This window comes from Camelus dromedarius, chromosome 2 (assembly GCF_036321535.1).
Source record: "Camelus dromedarius isolate mCamDro1 chromosome 2, mCamDro1.pat, whole genome shotgun sequence".
In the NCBI taxonomy this organism is placed as follows: Eukaryota; Metazoa; Chordata; class Mammalia; order Artiodactyla; family Camelidae; genus Camelus; species Camelus dromedarius.
The window spans coordinates 12512681-12532097 of NC_087437.1; the positions used below are offsets into that span (position 1 = coordinate 12512681).

At 44.8% G+C, this 19417-nt stretch overlaps 1 protein-coding gene across 6 annotated transcripts in view; it reads left to right on the plus strand.

Annotated features, from left to right (window-relative positions):
- Positions 1-19417, plus strand: part of RARB (retinoic acid receptor beta) — a 374567-nt gene that overhangs the window by 225112 nt on the left and 130038 nt on the right. For 4 of the 6 annotated variants that reach the window (XM_010987801.3, XM_010987804.3, XM_010987802.3 and 1 more), the window contains exon 2: positions 18648-18796. The exons of 1 other annotated variant lie outside the window; for it this stretch is intronic. In XM_010987801.3, the coding sequence (XP_010986103.1) occupies positions 18648-18796 (149 nt within the window). Of the gene's footprint in view, positions 1-10622; positions 10747-18647; positions 18797-19417 lie in introns of those variants that run through there. One more of the 6 variants, XM_010987805.3, reaches the window with a different exon arrangement.

Genomic DNA, 19417 nt, shown 5'->3' on the forward strand with positions numbered 1-19417 from the left:
TGGAGTGCTTTGGCTTTGGGGGAAAGGTGGGAGAGAGGGAGGGAAAGAACTGTACCACAGAACGTCCTCTGATCACGTTATTTCTCTCATAGACGTCACAGCCTTTTAAATTGTAGGAGAAACTAGAGGCTGTGTACACTTTGGTTTTGTTGTTTTCCGTCCTGTTCGGTGTTGAAGTCTGTGCCAGTCTCATCCCTCCACGGCTCGCAGGACTCAGAGGTCAGGAGTAGCCTCGTGTTTAGTAAGGAGTCGCAGGGAGGTGAGAGAAATAAGGTTTTTCTTGTTGTCCGAGCACACTCAGAACCATCCTCTGGAGGTGGGCACTGAGGGTGGTGCCTCTCAGTCAAGCAGCCTTATTGTGTCTTCCATGATTTAAAAAAAAAAAAAAGAAAATTTTCCAAGCGATGATGAACTGAAATTGATATTTTGGTGTTTGCCACCTATTTTTAAGTATCTGTTTAGAGGGTCTCAAACTTAGGAAGCCTTTTACTCTGTAATGAAGTTTACATTAATTACAAGGATGCTAATTGACTTCCTGCATAATACACTTATTTCAGTGATTTCAAATGCAGTTGGCTCTCTATATCTGGGGGTTCCACATCCGCAGATTCAGTCGATCTCAGATGGAAAATACTCAGGAAAAAAAAAGCTCCAGAAAGTTCCAAAAAGCAAAACCTGAATTTGCTGCACAGTTAGCTGCTATTTACATCGCGTTTACATTGTATTTACAACTATTTACATGGTACTTACATTGTATTAGGTATTATATGTCATCTAGAGATGATTTAAAGTATATGGAGGATGCGGAGGTTAGATGCATGTACTATGCCTGTTTATATGAGAGACTTGAGTATCCATGGATTTTTGTGCCCAGGGGGCAGGGGGAGTCTAGAACCAATGCCCTGCAGATACGAAGGGATGACTGTGTATTTTAAGTGCTATATAGTGTTCTATATTTGGGATTTTTATATACCATGTTCTACCTGTTTCTTTTGTTTGAAATTCGATGGTTATTGAATTGCAGATATTGAGGAGACAGGTGGACGAATTGAAGTGACTTCCTGTGGGTCATGTAGTAAGTTCTCAGTGGATGCTCCACTGGTTACTCTGTGCACAGTGTGGTACCCTGGCTTGGGGCACTCTTCGTGCACCGCCTCTGCTGTGGAAGTTAGCACTCCAAGTTGCCTCCATTTTTTCATCTGTACAATGGATCCAGAATGCTTACCTTGCAAGCTTATCATAGACTTAAATAAGAGAGTTTATTTAAAGTATCTAATAATGAAGACTCAGTAAATGGATTTTCTTCCAATACTTTATTGTGAAAAAAAATTTTAAATGCAGAAAAGTTGAAAGACTTTTACTGGGAATACTTGGATCCCCAACCACCATAACGACCATTCAAGTTACCTGGTGTGTTTTCTGTGTTTCTCCTCATTTCTTCCTTTTGGTGTGGTTTGTTTTGTTTTCTTGATTGGGTTCCCTTACTAACCAGGCAAGTCTTTGAGGTCAGATGTTGTATCCTTTACCTCTGGCTTCCCCGTGGTAGTAGAGCGTTAGTGTAGCTAGTATAGTAGCTGATCAGTACCCAGTTAACCGTGGTTGAGTCAATGAGGATAGGTGTTCAAGCACATCAGGCCCCTTAATGTCCCAGGTACCAGCACACTGCAATAGAACATTCTGTAAGGACGGAAACCGTTTGTAGTTCTGTGTTGTCCAACACAGTGACCGCTGGTTCTGTGGGGGTATTGAGCACTTGAAATGTGGCTAATATGTCTGAGGAACTGAATTTTTTTATTCTATTTAATTTTAGTTAGTTTAACTTTCAATAGCCACATGGGGCTAGTGGCTACTGTATTGGACAACACAGCTCTGTAGACCAGCTCTTAATGTTTTTTCAATATTTGTTCATTCTCTTTATGTCCCTTTTCCTTTGCCTTTATTCTTCTTTCCTTATTGCGGTTCAAGAGTTCTAATTATCTCTTTATGGAGACGGTAAATAGACTGCAGGAGAATGTAAACAGAATCCTGGAGGGTCGTGATTTTTAGTAATTGTTTAACTTGTTTTCCTTCTGGGTGGAACTGTTTTTCCTGCGGCTTGCCAAATACATAGGGCTTATTTTGCTAACACGTACTTTGCAGAGCTCAACCATGATTTTCCCAGCATCCCGGTGGGTTGGACTTGAGTTCTGTTTCTTGCAGCAAGCAAATCACGGGAAAACGTGATTTCTAGCCTGTGCCCCACACCTGCCTGGTTTTCCGATGGACAGGGTGTCTTCTAAACTTTCCCAGCTACTTTCAACTCTGCATAAACATTTTAAACTGCAGGGAGGCAGAGAGGAGCAGGCCATTCTCCGTGGAAATCTCAGTGTGTGTTCTAGAAGATGCCATGCTTCCTCTCCCACGAGCATCTTCTGCTTTATAACCAGTGCCAGGCACACTGTAAGGGCTCAGGTGTTAGGCTGAGTGTAGTTCGGTGACAATGAACTTGAAATTCGGGAACTCTCAAGTGGTCTCTGGGTCTCTTTATCTCTATGCTTTGGGGTCACTCAAAACACCTGAAGAAAACGTCAGGGCGTGGCCAGAACTTGGGAGGCCCATGTTGCCATAGCAGCCAGCCCTTATAAACACGCTAGCTGGAAAGTTGGCCTGAAAATATGAGGTTAGGGTATTTCCTTGGGCTTCCGGCACCTGCTTTGCTATCCTTGCAACAGATTTTCTGATAGGACCTCCTGTTCACATTACCACTCCTCCCTTCCTTCCTTGGTTTGGTCCACCCCTAGAAATGGGGTGCAGAAATCAAATAGAAATAAGACCAAATCAACAAGCAAGAGAAACTTTTGAACCAAGATTTGTTTTTTTTTCCGCTTAATGTTTTTAAGTTGTGACTGATTTTTATTCAAATGATACAATCACCAGCATAGTAATTAAACTTTATTCAGTGCAGATTATCTGCAGAGTATGCCAACTGTGTAAAATGAATTCCGTCACCTAATCCTCCCAGCAGCCTGAAGAGAAAGGCACTGTCACTGCTCCATTTTACAGAGGAGAGTCTCCGGGCACAGAGTGGTTCTGGCGTCCGGGCCTCTGGAATCTGGACAGTGTGTCTGAAGTGCCCCCCGCCCCCAGGCTCAGCTTTGCGTGGTGTGGTTTTCCTTCCTTCTGCCAGCTCTGCAGAGTCGACTCCCAGTTTCTTTGCCGGGTGGGGGAAGGAGGGCGGTTGGAAGCCTCAGAACCCACAGGATAATAAAAGGGTTTCCAAGTGAAAGCTGGAAACAATACATTTTTAACAAAATGGGCAGTTACTCTAATTGCTGTGCCCCTACTGTTCAATTCCTTTTTATGTCCTAATTCATTAAATTATGTGCACACACAGGCTTATTATTTACAGATGTATGCACTTTTAACTGGCTCATATGAAACAGATGTTTCGCGAAAGGTAACCGAGAGCAAGTGATCTAAACCCTCCTTTAGTGAGTATCAAGTGAATAGTCTGGCCCATTACCTGCAGGGTTTTTGCTATTATTTTGAATTGCAGTGTCCAGCGTGGGGAGGAGAATTCAGTCTGTCCCCTGGAGGAACAAATAAAAATACAACGACCCTGTAAGCAGACATCTGCATCTCAAAATAGAAGAGGGTGTGTGCAGGTGACAGGCAGGTGGTAGTCACATGTGGGCTCCGGTGGATTGGAATGAGTTTTATAAGCAATTTGAGACAAAAAGACCGATTGCATTATGGTAGGCTTTTTTATTTTTTAAGAGCCTTACTCTATTATATATTAATCATTACAGTCTTTGAATTCATAGCTGAGCGACTAGCATGCTCCTTTTTATCCAGAATTTCTTAGTTAATTATTTTTAGATGGAATTACTCCATTGCTCTTGTAACTGGCAGGAATGCAGGCAAAGCTTGGACAGTGAATGCAACGTCAAATTACTGTCTCCCAGCTTCTAAAAGAGTCAAGATGGGCTCTTTCCATGGGTTCTTCATGGCTCCACATAAGTCATCTTCAATTAATAGTAATGATAGGATTAATTTCAGCTCTTCATTGCAGTGTAACAGACCAACCCCAAACGTATGGCTTAAAACACAATTTATTGTCTCACTTGGGGATTGCTCATGTGGCTGCAGTCAGCTGGTACTGAGGGTGGACCAGGCTGGATGTTCACGATGGTGTCTCCATTCCATGTCCAGCTCCTCAGCTAAGATTTCTGGAGCAGCTGGCGGCTGCCTGAGCCTCTCTCTCCACACCACCTCCTCTTGTGACATGAGCTTCCTTACAGTGTGGCGGCCCCTGATCTCCTCCCGTGGCTTCCCCGGGAATGAGCGTTCCAAAGAACCCAAATGGAGACTGCGAGGCCTCTTACGACCTAGCCTCATGTGTGACACGGTGTTACTCCTGCCACATGCTTCTGGTCAAAAAGCAATCTCAGTAGCAGCTCAGATTCAAGGGGAAGGGCCTCCACAGCAGTGTCGCTCCCTGGGGGAGTGGGTCACTGGGCAGGCCATCCTTGGGGACCACCTGCATACTAACTGGAAATAAATGCCCACCTCTTTTTCAATTCAAGGTTAACATGGCCTAATAAAAATAAACACGGCCAATCACCGTGCCAAAAGCTGGGTGGCATATGTCACAGAACAGCTATTTCAATACTTCTTCAGAATGTTGGGGAGCAATAATAATCACCCTGCAAAGCCCACCACGAGATTCATTGTTTTTGTGTTGTCAGGCGTTCTCCAAACAACAGCAACAAAACACTGGAGCAACAAGATAGCCAAAATTATGTCATTTTGTATGTTGACAGCTGGAAACCGTCACAACTGATATATAAAATAGGACATCAAATATTAAGTGGCATATCAGGTTTATTGCATATATGACCATGAGAGTGCACTTTATTTTGTCTTACGGAGCTCTTAAAAAAAAAATCCATGTAATGGATTAAAGGTATTACAACTCCCATATTCTGCCTGGCTCTAGGCCAGGGGGCCGGGCATGATAAATAATCCCAATAGACAGAATCTGTAGGAAGGAATTTTAAAATGTATTTATGATAGACATATTGACCTCCCTAACTAATAAAAATGTATACATGAGGTTAGTTTTGAAGGGAACGTGCAGACCTTACACAGAGTGTATATAAATACTGTATTTCACTGTAGTGTTCGCATCCTTAAAATAGTTCTCACATCTCTGTGACATGTGGCTATCATATTCATTTTCCTAGAAGTAAAGAAAAGGGTGGATTTTTCAGTACATGTGCAGTTACTCTAAGAAGGAATCGTTTTAACTTCCTTTATCTTCAAGCAGGGGTCAGGAAACCCAGCCAAATCTGGTCTGTAGCCTGTTTTTGTAAATAAACTGATTGGAACAGGCGAGGTGGATTCACTGACGTCCTGTCCCTAACTGCTTTCCCCCAACGACAGCAGAGCTGGGTGGCTGTGACAGAGACCATGTGGCCCACGAAGCTTAAAATGTTTATTCTCTAGTCCTTTACAGAAAAAGTTTGCTGACTTGTCTTAAAACATTAAAAGTTTAGTAGGGCGGCTTAGCCTAGAAATGAGTGCTATGATAATCTTTAAAAAAATTTTTTAAAGTGGTAGTTTCTTTTCATTTATTTATTTTGTGGGGAGATGTAACTAGTCCTATTCATGTATTTTTATTTTTTTAGTAGAGGTACTGGGGGTTGAACCCAGGACTTCGGGCGTGCTAAGCACCTGCTCTACCACTGAGCTGGACCCTCCCCTGGTTTTAATAACCTTATGCCAGTTCTAGATCAAGCTGTTCCCAGCTTGACCTAGACCTTGGACAAGTCCTTGAACTTCTCTAAACTTCAGTTCCCCCCGTGAATAATGGAGATTAAAAACAGGTAATGGTAGCAATCCCTGCCCCTGGCCACCCTTTTGCCTGGAGCGAGCGAGCGAGGGAGGGCGTGTGCTGAAGGCACACCTGGCCTCACCCACCACATGTAATACGTGCTGTTGGCAGGTTCCACCGAATTGGCTGAAACGCCCACCGTTTATTAAGAATCACATACAAGGGTTTCTGTGCAGAGTTCACTCTTTCACTCCTTTTTCAACCAGCATTTATTGAGCTCCTGCTGTGTACTTTTAGGCACTGAGTATTTAAAGGCGAGGCAGCCGGCGCCTTCCTGTGCTCAACACAAGCCCGTCAGGGCGCCTCGGGCACCATCAGATCTTCCTCCAGCTGGGGCCATTTTTTGCCGTCTGGTATTTTTAGTTGTCCGTTGGTGTGGGCCAAGAACAGTGTCTTCTAACTTCTTTTTAACCCGGCATTTAGCACTGTGCCTGGCCCGGCCAGGTGCTCAGTAAATACACGTCAGCCGTGGGATGTTGCTGGCTGATCGTCCCAGCCCTGTCCGCCCGCCCCTGCACTGGTCCATCCGCAGGTTTGCGACCCTGGGTTCCAGCAGCTATGGAAGGCTCTCAAAGGGGAGACTGCCTTGGGTGGGGGGAGTTTCAGGAAGCTGTTTCTTAGGGTTCTGTGCACAAGGATTGGGGCTGGGCCAGGAAGACCCTTGAGGAGAGGTCTGTGGTAGTCCTCTGGGTAAATGGCCAGAGGCTGGGAGGGCAGGGGCTGCTGAGAGGGCGCGTGAGGAGGTGAAGCTGACACAACGCGCTCTTCTCGGATTAGCTTGTGGGGACTCTCATCAGGAGGGACAACTGTTGTGAGAAGGAAAATGGAAGTAAAGGCCAGGAAATCAAGACAGGAGACGGACGTGTAGGAGGAGGAGGTGAACAGCCTTCATCAGCACAGGCACGACCCCCAATCCTGTAATGATGATAACTCTGCTCCAACCACCATTGAGTGACAGGCATGGTACCCGGCGCTTGACAGTGATTTATCATTTTGTGTTCATCATGATCCAGGGAGGGATAGGCTCTCATTTCATACAAGGAGAAATGGAGACTCAGAGATGTTAAGTAACTTGCCCCAAGCCACACAGCTAGTAAGTAGGAGAGTTGGAACCCAGGCAGGCTGACTCCAGAGTTCACCCTTCCAACCACACCCTCAGCTTGTCCATAAAGATGAAAAGTTCCCTGAAGGAAGGAGTATCCAAAAAGACCCGAGCCTTGGGGCCTGCTCACAGGTAGAAGACTGGTGAGGATTTCTTTGAATTTTTTTTTTTAAGTATCCTTTAGCAATTTCTTTTTTAAGAACTCAGATGAAAGCACTTTGAAACCCCTCATCCGTCTCACATCAAGAAATACTGAGAAATCACTGTTATGAAAGAAGAAAAATCAACCATGTTAGAGCGTTTCTCTAATCCGAACAATTCCATATAGAAGTTTAAGAATCTTTTAAAATAAAATATCCCAAACGTGTCCTTTGGAGCTGATGTGTTGTCATATTAATCCTCTAGAAGGTTTGGTGGGGATGCTTCTGGTTGCCCCCAACACCTTGGTCCTCCTGGAGTAGAGTGATCCGGCCCCTGGTGAGGGCATCCTAAACCTGCAGGCAGGGACAGGAGACTCATTGCATGACTTCAGGTTGCATTTTTGTGCCAGATACATCCTGGTTAAGGGTGTGTAAGTGGTCCACTGACAAGAGAGGGAGAACCAGCCAGAGGTGGGGGCCCAGAGCCCCCGTCCGCCCCCACAGCAGAGCCCCAACGCTGGCCGTGGTGCCAGCCACATTTGGCCGGAGTTACCGCTCCTGACAGCGTGGAGTCACACGCCCTTGGACTGCCGCCAGAGGCCCTTGGAACTTCATCTGCGCCACTGCCATTCAGCTGGCCCGCCTGGCCTTCGGGGTTGGGCTCTCGGCGGGGAAGGCATGGGAGGGGTTTGTGGGCTCGGTGAGTGCCCCTGACTCCTGTGTTTGCTTCTGGGGGACTTTCCTACTTTATTGCTCTGACTGGAAAGAGAAAAGGGCTTCTTTCTTTTTTAGTTTTCCAGTTTTACTTTTGGTCCTTATGCTGGGATGACCGCGTGTTCTGTGTGACATGATCTGTAGATCCTCAGACTTGCTGCCAGGGACTGAGAGAGTGTCATTGTCTTCTCCCAACACCTGGGTCACACTCATTCTCCTGAACTCGTGACCACTGGCGTTCAAATTCCTGCTTACCTGCGCCCCTCTGTCCTCGAGCAAGTGACCTAACCAGCCTGTGCCTCCAGTTTCTTGCCTGGAAGTATTTCTTAGATATGTTACGACCAGCTATCTCGTAGGGCCATGATGGGGTCAGATGAATTAATACGTGTCAAATGCTGAGAACAGAATTCGGCTAGCCTGCAGTACTGGCTCCCTGAATGTCAAATGTCGCTGTTAATATTGCCATGTTGTTATTATCCAACTGGACTCGACAGGTGTTCCTGTCATAACGGTATTAGTCACATGAAGATACGGCTCACCCACCTGTCCCCAAACTCTCTAATAGATACTCAGATTCTCTGGCTATTATTTGTGTGTATGTGTTTTTATAGAGTTCTGTAGCTTACAAAGTATAAACGCTGCAGTGTGGCAGGCACACTTGTCATCTCCATTTCTCAGATTAGGAAACTGAGGCTCAGGAAGGTGAAGTGACCGCTGGTAAGAGGCAGCATCGGGAACTGGGCTCCTGTCTCTGTCTCCTAGGACTGGGCAATTTCCACTTCTCCAGTGCTGCAGGAAATTTTTTTTTTTGGCTGTCCTACATTTTTGTCCTTCAGTCTCACCATAAGTAGTTCCTGTCCCCTGGATTAGGGTATTTCGACCTCAGCACAGTTTCTAATTTGGGCCAGACTGTTCATTGTTGTTGCTGGGGAGGGAAGGGGGCTGTCCTGGGCTCCATGGGATGTTTAGTTGCATCCCTGGCGTCTACCCACTAAATGCCGGTAGCAGCTCCCAATTATGATGGCCAAAATCTCTCCAGACATTGCCAAATGTCTCTAAGGGGGCAAAATCAGTGTTGGTTAAGAAACCACTGTTCGAGATTAAGGAAGGTAGAAGGGAAGTGTCGGGGAAGTGTCGGGGGAGGGGCGGGGGGGCGGGGAGTGGTGGAGGTCCGGGGTGAAGATCACTTATGAAACACTGTGTGCCAGGCAAGTTGCAAACGTTGTCTCTCTTTGACCAACAGGAATGTTAGGATTGGCTGCATTTTTATGAAGGAGACACTAGGGCTCAGAGAAGTAAACTCTGGCCATTAAATTAGTAAGTGGCAGAAGAGGGGTTCAAATCCAGTTTTTTTGCAGGCTCAGGGCATTTTAGTTCTTTTTAGGAACCAAGAAAATCCACAATGAGGGTTAAATTGGTTTTAGAGTTATTTTGAGGCCACTAATCTGAGTGTATAACTGTTTTAAAAAACCAACAAAATAAAACAAAAAACGCTTCTTTGTAGCAGACTTATAACAGAGTAAGTACTTTATTGTGAAAGAGGAGTCTGTGAAAGGCTAGGTTCTGGTGTCATCGCCCTTGAACTTCTCAGATCTCAGAAAAGTGGCAAAAAAATCCCCACGTGACAAAAGAATAATTGTATAATTTCATCATTATCTTTTTAAAATATCCCCCAAAATATTCCACCCACCCCGTGTCTTTTCTGTAAGGCTGGTACCAATGTGATTTTCAAAATATTTACAGTATATAAGCAAAGAATTGTGTGTCTGAGATGATATACATTTTACTGTTCCCCGTTTTAATCCACTATGGGTGCAGGAAATTTGAACAGATAATAGAATGTCATTTATTAGTGCAATAATTGCTTTTTAAAAATTATGGAAATCCTGATTGGAAGTGGAATATGGGACTGAATCATCTGGTGTTGAGATAAACTCTGCAGGGACCTTCACATTGTGGTGCAATTAGCTTCATCTCTACACGACTCCTGAGACCGGTTCCAGCGTGTGTTCAGTTAACGCACTTCCATTCCTGATGCTTCTCCCTTCAGATCATTAATAAGCAGTTAGATGTGTTGGCCTGTTAAGTGATTCTAAGGGAGAATTTATCTGCACCTGTCATAAGCTATCTTGGTATGTCCTAGAAAATAGTGATCTAAAGCATCATCTGTTAGAAACGTCACCTAGAACAACCTGTGAGATAATTTTCAACTATGTTCCTTGAAGCAAGAAAGCATATTATAAAAATGAAATGTAGGTGTTGAACGTGTCATAGTCCCTTATGAAAATACGGCAGCACTTCCCGTGGTAAAAGTCAGTCCCAGGAATAATTTCTGCTGCTGGCCCAGAGCCCAGGCAGGTGTAGCTGCCACACAGAGCGATTAGTGATCCTGGGCCTCCCGGTCCCTCTTTTTAAGGCCCAAACTATCTTGTCAAATTTAAGCATGTCTTGATTCAAATCAGTGTCTGGAAAATTATAACCAAGAATTAAAAGAATGGGAGGTACACAATCCTACAGTTCTCAAATTTGCCTAAGTAAGCCCAGCCAGACCACGCTCAGTGATGTTTCTAGCAAAGGAAGTTAGTAAGAGACATGAAAGATGAGAAGTTAAAATTTTAGTGACATAGTGGGTTTTAGTGAAATAATAGTAATATATATTAAGCCATTTAAATCTCTTTTGTAAAGGCTGAGAGTAGGGTTGTGTTTACATTTCCCAATTCTAAGGTGCAGAGTTCCCCCATCCTCCCCTCCCTTGTAGTTTGGGGGAGGAGTCGTGAGTTAATGCCTCCTGGGCACATGGGTAAGTGCTCAGTAAATAGTAAATACTATTCCTTCAGCTCTTCCGGTGCAACTCTGAACTCTCTGCCAACGAAAATCCACAGCCAAAACTCCGTGGGAGAGAAGGAAGTCTTCTGGTGAGCATAAAAACACGCACAGCCTGGACATCTTAATGTATTAAGTGCTCAACATGGTGGAGTATTTAGTGAGGACCTGTGCAGAGGGGAAGCCGACAGAGTTCCGGAGCCAAATTGATTCAGCAGCTTGGGGTTCTGGGGAGTTTAGGACAGTAACAAGACATTTTTACGTCAGGGTGCCTCCTGCGTTGTTAGGGTGCCTGGGAATTATCTGGGGATTTTGTTAAGATGGCTGTTTTGATTCGGCAGGCGTTTCTGGGGTGAAGCTGAGAATCTGCGTGTTGACGGGTTCCCAGGTGGTGCTGATGCAGAGAGCCGGGGACCACACTTTGGAAAGCAAGGCTTTCTTTAAGGACTTAAAAATCAAAGTCTTCCCCAGCCCTTCTTTTGTCCCCTGCCTGTGCTCAGCACCTGTTGCATGTGTGGTCAGAATAGCAGGGATTCTCATAACCCAGCCCCAGCCCTCGGCCAGGATCCCGGGTGACCCGGGCAAACACACACTCCTTCAGGGTCACGGGCAGGTTACTGAGTCAAGACTGCCAGAGCCCGCCATGGTGTTTTCCTTCCCTCCCCTCCCCCAAACCCGGGACTAATCTTGGAGCTGCTTAGTAATAACAAAGCCAGGAGCGGAGTGAGGCAAGACAATTTCAAAGCAGAGTTTTTCTTCTTCGGCAATTACCTAATTTCAAAATGCGATTCACAGATTTGCAAAATCTCTTGTGCGTGAAAACAAACCGCCCCTCCTGAAAGATGATTAAAAGCAGGAACCCCCTAACCAGAGGCGACCGGAAAATTAAACGAGCGGCAGTATGGAGGTTGCCCGCCCCCCACCCCACGTTTGGAGGCATGTAAATTATATTTTAATAAAACGTCCACGCTCGCGCGCGCACGCATGCGCACACACACGTAGCGGAGAATCTGGTTCTAATTACTTGTACTTTGGTTGAACTTTGGCGTTTCCTTTGACTTTCTCCCTAATGTATGTGAGCTGTGGGCCTTACGATCCTGCAGAGAATCCACAGTAAAAGGGGGGGGGGGGGAGTCCAGACCAGCCTTCCTTGGTGCCAACAAAAATGAAACCCAACTGAATGTTTTGACCAAATGCAACACTTTGCCTATTCTCCTTTAATTAGCTGAAATTACTCCCTCCCACCGGGTCCCGAAGCTCAGGGCTCAAAATTCCCCTGGGGCCTTGCAGGAAATGCCTTTTGCTTTACAACTCCTTTTTCTTTTAAGGCTCAGCTGCCCAGAGAGTGCATTAAAATACTGTCTTAATCGTCGAAGGTTCTAGTAAAAAGGCAGGGCTTTCATAATGCAGGATGCCTGCCTGCCCGCCTCTAATCAGACCCAACATAAAATCCTGAAGTCTGTCAACATGGCTTAGCCAGCAGTAAATTAGTTCTCACAAAGGAAAAAAAATAGTATACTGAGACTTCTCTTAAAAATGTTATCTGCTACTTAATCTAACCTTTAGAAAAATGCCAAGCATGTTAGGAATTGTGAAGGGAGCTATTGTTAGAGACTTTGTGTGTGTGTAAATGACACTCAGGTGTGTTGTAATAACAAGGACATTTATACTGTGTTTTCTCAGGTGAGTTAAATTCCCAAGTGCCAAGTCCTCTTAACAGGCAACAGCATTCTTCCCACCCACCCCCACCCACCCCCTCCCACCCCCTCCCACCCCCTCTTTTATTTTGGGAGTGAATTAACCCCCAGAGTTGTGGCAGTGTTTAAGAAAGCTGTGTCACTTGGGAGCGCTGGTATTCTGCTTTTGGGCCATCTCAGTCAGTGGAGATTTCATTTCGTTTGTTTTTGTTTTGATTGCAAACAACCTCCCAGTTTGGAGTCCTTCAGAGCCGGGCTTCTCAAAGTGCCAGCTGCAGCCAAGGCCAGGGCTTCAGTGGCCTACTGCCAGTCCTCCAGGAGACAGGGCAGAAATGAGAGCAAATGTTTAGAAACTTTCACAGCAGTTTGATAAAGTAATTTTAGATCAAATTACTACCCACTCCCCGCACCCCCATTAAGTTACAGCTTGTGTTTTGGGCATCTTTTTAATTCCTTTTTTCTGGAGATTCATTTTGTATGTCTGTTTTCCTAGGGATTTGTTTTTTATTGATCTTATCAATCCATGGGGGGGGTAAAAAAATGATCCTTTACCATAGATAGTATGAAAATCACTAATTTAAATCAAATGCCTTCTTCCCTGCCTCTGCAATTCTGCTGCTGGTTGCTGGTCTGGACCACACTTTGAGGAATATTAGTTTAAAGGCAAAGAAGATCTGTAATGAATTTTTCTATTAGGAATGTGATTCTAGCTTTCTCTGCCCTAGTGACAGCCACCTCTGTGTTGTGGGGATGGAGAGGTTTAAAATACGGGCTAGAAGCTTCCTTCAGGGCAATTTTGGATCGGCTGTCTCCTTTGGCAAGTGGGCAGCCCAGAGAAGCCCCCTCAGCACCTCTGGTGCTGACTCTGCTCCGGGCAGAGACCCACGGAGCCAAACATCCATCTCGCCTGAGCAACAGAAGTTCCTGCCTTGGTCATTCCCTGACGAAGCGAGGCAGCCCATCTGGTTAGCAGTTTGGATGCCACATTGGAGGCTGCTGCTTGTTGGGGATGCAGTCACCAAACAGAACTGAATAAGACAATAAGTAAGCAAGGAAATAAATAAAAGCAGGAGGCAAAAAGCAGATCCAAATTATTCCTCAAAGACTGCTTCCCCAAACTGAAATCACAACAGAATGGCTGGCGTGCAGTTGTTTTATTGAATGACACAAGCCTCTTTTCCCCCCGGGGAAGTCTAAAAACTGCTTTTTTGGCCTGCCTGAGATCGCTGAATGAGCTAATACAGGACACGTTGTCTGCTGAGCCTGCAGAGTTTTCGAGCAAAAATTTTATCATTCCACGGACTGATTGTGCTCTCCTGGAATAAGGAACAAAATGTTGGAGGCCTCTCAAGGGCATTTGATGAATCTAACTCTAATTTAAAGGGACTAATAGATTATTGATTTAAGCAGGATGACAGTGAACCGATCAATGGTCCAGCCCTTTGTAGCTATCTTAAATACCAAAAACGACTAGATGAAGGGGAGCCATCAGCCGTCGTCTGTCCCCTCGCTTGTTTCCCACTCTCTTTATGGGGGTGGGGTGGGGGTGGGGGCCAGGGAAGAGGAGCACTGATAAACTTGGCCAAAGCATGTTTTTGGTACACGACCAAGAAGGCCAGAGATTGCACTGAAACTCGAATCTGCTTTTCTATTGATGCCGTATCTTGGTTGTAATTCTGTAATTTGCATTGGCACGTTTGCTTAAGGGCTCCTTTTGGCGATCTGACTGTACCACTGAGATTTTTCTTTTTCACTTTGCATTGTTCTCAGCGTCAGAGGCCACACGGAGGAAATGCAGGACCATAGCAGATCAGTTTTGAGAGGACATTTGAATATGTATAGTTAAACAGTTATTTCTTGACCACCAATGGGAAAGTTTTCTCGAAGATGATTATTTCCTGCTGTATATATGTCTTTTCTGTTTATGTTTGTATGAGATGCATGTGTGGCATTGGTAGAGATCACATTACAAACCACAATAGACAGAAACAATTCAACCTTCAAAACACAGCCTGGCCACCTCCTCTGGGAAGCCTCCCTTGATTTCTCTGAGCCGAATAAGACTTATAGCCCTCTCTGTCATTATGTCACATCAGTGGCTCCCAAACTCCTATAATTTGGAGTCATCTGGGAATTTTTTTTTTTCTCAAACACTGATACCTGGCTCTCCCACTCCCAGGCATTCTGCATTATAGGTCTGAGATACAACTTGGGCGTTTTAGGATGTTTGAAAAACTCCCCAGGTAGTTCTAAAGTTCTAATACACAGCCAGGTTTGAGAACCACTGTATTATATTCTAATTGTTGGTTTACTCTCTATTAGGCCCAACTTGTCATGGCTAAGGGATTGTACCATGTACCATCCATAGCCTGTAACACTCGCTTGGCATGTTATAGTCACTCAGGGAGTGAAATGATTGAATGCAGGAACATGCGCTGTACAAATATGGGCAAGTTCATAGCACCGCTGGTGAAATCACCACAGCCTTAATAAAAGTCCAGAGCCCTTGCTATTGATTGCTTACAACAGAACATTTTCATTCATGCAGCTGTTCGGGAAGAGTCTCCTGATTCATTCCTTTGCTATAAGTGACTCTCATCCACAGAGAAAGGCTCTTACCAACCGTTATAAAATGTTTCCAGATTTTCGAGGTCTCCCCACGTTCGTGTGCTTTGCCCGAGTTGCTCAGGTTTACATTGCCTGCCACTCTGTTTCCTCTCTTGGGGAGGGGGTGATGCCGGGCCCCCTCAGTACGTGTATTAGAAGTGGCATATTTATGGAAATTACCACCCACTTTTGAAATTCAGGGCATACCTCTGACAGCTGAATCCAGCCCTAACAGAATTCTATTTACAACTTTCCTAGACAAGCCAGATTAGCTGTTCTACATGGACGAGTGGAACATCAAAACACACTCTCCCCACATCGCGCCCAATAGGGAGTGATCTTCCCGCTGTCATCACGGCTCGCTCACTTGGGGCACACAAATAAAACCAATCAGAAAGCTCTGGGAGGCATTTCAGGAAGGACTCACCTACATTGATATTAGGGACAATATACATTGACACAGCCTTTCTAGAAGAAACAAAATATTCTTAAACAACCATATGTTCTGCACTAATCATTCCACTCTCAGAAGTGAAATAGTCAGAGATATGCTGAGAATAGCCAAAAAGATATTCATCATAATGGAATTTTTTGCAGGAAAAATATTTATCGACATAGAAACAAACTCATGACATAGTAAGTGGAACACAGTCCCCAACAGAATCTACGGTACAATTCCACTTTGTTAAATAAACAAACTCCAAACATTTCCATGCATAGTAAAATGTTCTGAAGGTTAGATGCCAAGACAATAAAACAGTAGTAGTTTTCTCTGAGTGAAAGGATTGTGGGTGATTCTGCGTGTGTCTGTTTTCTTAAGTTTTTAACAAAGAGCGATGTAATATTTAGTACTGTTTTCTTATTGGTGCCATTATTACTCATTTGCTTTCAAGGAAGCTGATTGGTGTAGTGTGAGAAATGCTTTTGCACTGTAGCTTGATAGCTGAACTGATAAGCTTTTGTGGCGTCTTGGATGTCAACCTTCCTAGGCAACACTTGCCACGACTGTGCCAAGCTAACCCATAAAGACTGTACCAGATTCATCTGTTAGACCTGCACTGTTCTAATGAATTCATTCCAAGGTTCTTCTGAATTATGAAAATACTATAATTATAGTTGATTCTGTTCCAAAGGGATAATGAATTACTTTTAAAGGGAGCAAATGAGTATATGAAAGCCATTTGATTCCTAATTTCACCATTTAAAAACTGAGAGGGGCACTTAGTGCTCAGAATGAAGATGAATAAGGAAAAGAGAAAAAAATTCATGTATTAATTCAACAAATAATTGTCAGTTACCCACCTACTATGTGCCAGGACCTCTTCTAGGCCTGAAACACAGTCATAAATAATCATGTAAGTTCCTTGGGGTCACAAGACCCATACTTGGGGGGAAGCACAGGGGGAATGTAAAATTGTAAACAAGCAAACTTTCTAAATTTATACACTAGTTGGGGTACTATAGAAAAATAAAAATAAAAATAAAATAAGGAGATATAGTGACCAGGAGTGGGAAGGGGCATTTTATTTAGAAAAATCATCTCTGAGGAGGTGATACCTGCTCTAAGATCTAAGAGAGAAAAGGAACCAGACATGTGAAGTTCTGAGAATTTCCAAGTGGGGGGAAACGGTTAGTGTGGTACCCTGAAGTTGGTATGCAAGCTTGCCTATTCAAGAGGTGGAACAGAAATCAAGTGTTTACAAGTCAGTGAACATACGCACCCCCATGTTCACAGCAGCACTATTTACAATAGCATGGAAACAGCCCAAATGTCCATCGATAGATGACTGGATAAGAAAGCTGTGGTATAGTTATACAGTGAAATACTACTCAGCCATAAAAAAGGATAAAATAATGCCATTTGCAGCAACATGGATGGACCTGGAGATCATCATTCTAAGTGAAGTAAGCCAGAAGGAGAAAGACAAATACCATATGATATCACACATATGTGAAACCTAAAAAAAATGACACAGATGAATTTATTCACAAAACAGAAACAGACTCACAAACACAGAGAACAAACTTATGGTTACTAGTGGGTAAAGGGGGTGAGAAGGGATAAATTGGGAATTTGAAAATTATACCTCTTGGAGAGTGATGGAAATGGTAGCTATCTTGATGGTAGTGGTTTCATGGGTGCATACACATCTATCAGAATTCATCAAATTGTACATTTGGAATATGTGTAGTTCAGTGTACAGGAACAATAACCACAATAAAGGTGTTTTTAAAAAGTCAATGAACAAGGAGAATCATTGAATTCAGTGATGTTACTGAAGGGCCGTATCATGAAGAGCCTTGTTAAACAGCAAAGAGTTTGGCTTTGACCTAACTGGTGACCTGCTGGGCTTTGGGCAGGTGAAGGAGAGGGATTGCTCTTAACTTTGGAGCAGTGATCTGACTGTGTGTCTGCAGAGTGGACCCCAGGGCAGAAGAACAGGCAGGGAGACCAGTGAAGAGTCTTCTCGGGAGCGCAGGTTGGGGCTGACGGGGGATTGCTAGGCAGCATTGTGAGACATGAATGGATTAACGGCGTGTTCAGGGGGTAGAGTTGGAGTTGCCTTGATTTGCTGACAGTTTGGCTGTAGGGCAGTCCAGCCGGTAGAACATCTAATCTGGGAGGTTATGAACAGTGGAACAACTAGAAGTTTTATCCTCTGGGAAATACACCGAATCCTGTAAAGTGGCTGGGAGCGTGGAGATTTGAGGACATCTGACCACTTTCAGTCACTCCCTTCCCCGCTCCCATCGCACTCTATGAACAGTTTTGCCTGTACTAGGAATAGGACTAGGTCTTGCTTTGACTTTGAGCAGAAATCCAGAGAGTAGGGGTGGGAGATTACTCAGGTCCTAAGTTCTAAATTCCTATTTCCCATGGGATTGGGGTGGTTAAATAATGAGACGGAGGAGGAGTTGTGCGTTTGTAAATCTAGAATAAAGGGCAGGTCAGTCTGCGCCGTTGTTAGTGGGAGCCGCTGCTTCTCAAACATTCATTGTACGTTCAGTCACTTGGCGGTTTGGTTACGATGCAGCTCTGATTCCCTGGGCTTGAGCTGGGGCCACATGCCACCTTTTCTGATAAGCTGTGACATGACGATGATGCTGCTGGTCTGAGGAGACTCCGAGTCACAGACATCCACCAACACGGACTTGATGAAGCTCAGCTCTGGCCGTGGACTCACTTCCCTCCCCATGTCCTTGTAGAATGGCTGCTTTGGGCATTTTCTTCATTTCCTAAAGAAACAGACTTGGTTAAGTGAGAAACAGAGTTGCACAGGTCATTTCCAAGGCTCTGAGTCAGAAGCCAGGGGAAGTGAGTAAAGGATTCTGAGGGGTGCAGTGTGAACCTCCGTCTCTACCAATGCCCTGCAGATCTCAGACAGGTCACTGCCCCCCTCTGGCTTTCTGTTTCTTTTGAGGGCAAAGTGGTGACAGAATCCCCTCCCTCACGGAGCCACGGTGCCCTGTGAGTGGGAGAGGCGTATGGGGCTGCTTTGTAAGCTGGGAAGTACCACGTCAGTGTCAGGATGCCCACTGCCATGCCTACAGTGACAGCTGCTTTTGTGGGTGCATCCTCGCTATGTTATTGCTGAATGGAGGGCAGAGTCTAGGAACTCACTGGTGAAGAGGAAATGAGCTGAAACGCATTTTCCCTCTTTTTCTCCTCCTCCCCACCTCCCCTGTAGCGATTGAAACGCAGAGCACCAGCTCAGAGGAACTGGTCCCCAGCCCTCCGTCTCCACTTCCTCCTCCTCGCGTGTACAAACCCTGCTTCGTCTGCCAGGACAAGTCGTCCGGGTACCACTATGGGGTCAGCGCCTGCGAGGGGTGTAAGGTGAGTGCCCATCTCTGCACCCAGGATGCTCTGTTGTCCGCGTGCTCCATGGACGCGACCTGCCCAGCTCCAGGACTCGGCTGCTTCGACATCTGTAACGTCACCTCCGATCATTCTGGTGGGCTGGGCTGTGTTTGTTGGTTTCATTTCTTCCTTATATCTCATTAGTTAAAAATTCAGAAACTTCAGCAAATGACTGATGGCCGCCAAATGTTCTGGGGCCCTTCGAAGAGTTCTTTTCAGGTAACAAGAGCCTTTTGAAGGAGTCCTTAAAGCATCATCTTGTTTCTCTTTAGAATATGCCATCTGGTGTCTTTGTAGTTTTATTTTATTTTTAAATATGACTGACAGTCCCCTGAATCAACTTGCAGAGAATCCAAGGTTGAAATGGGGATTTATCTTCTGGCTGTTTCCTCAGCCCTGTGGCCTTTGAATTACAGTTTCAGCCTGTAGGGACTTGCTACTGTGTGTGTCATAAATTCAGGGGAGCTGGATTTAAAATTCCAGCCTACAGAGAAGTGGAGGCTGAACATGTGTCAGAGAGGATATGGCTGCTTTGAATCAAACTAGACAATCGTAATCGAGGCCAACAGGCTTAATTGAGTGAAAGAGCTTCTTAGT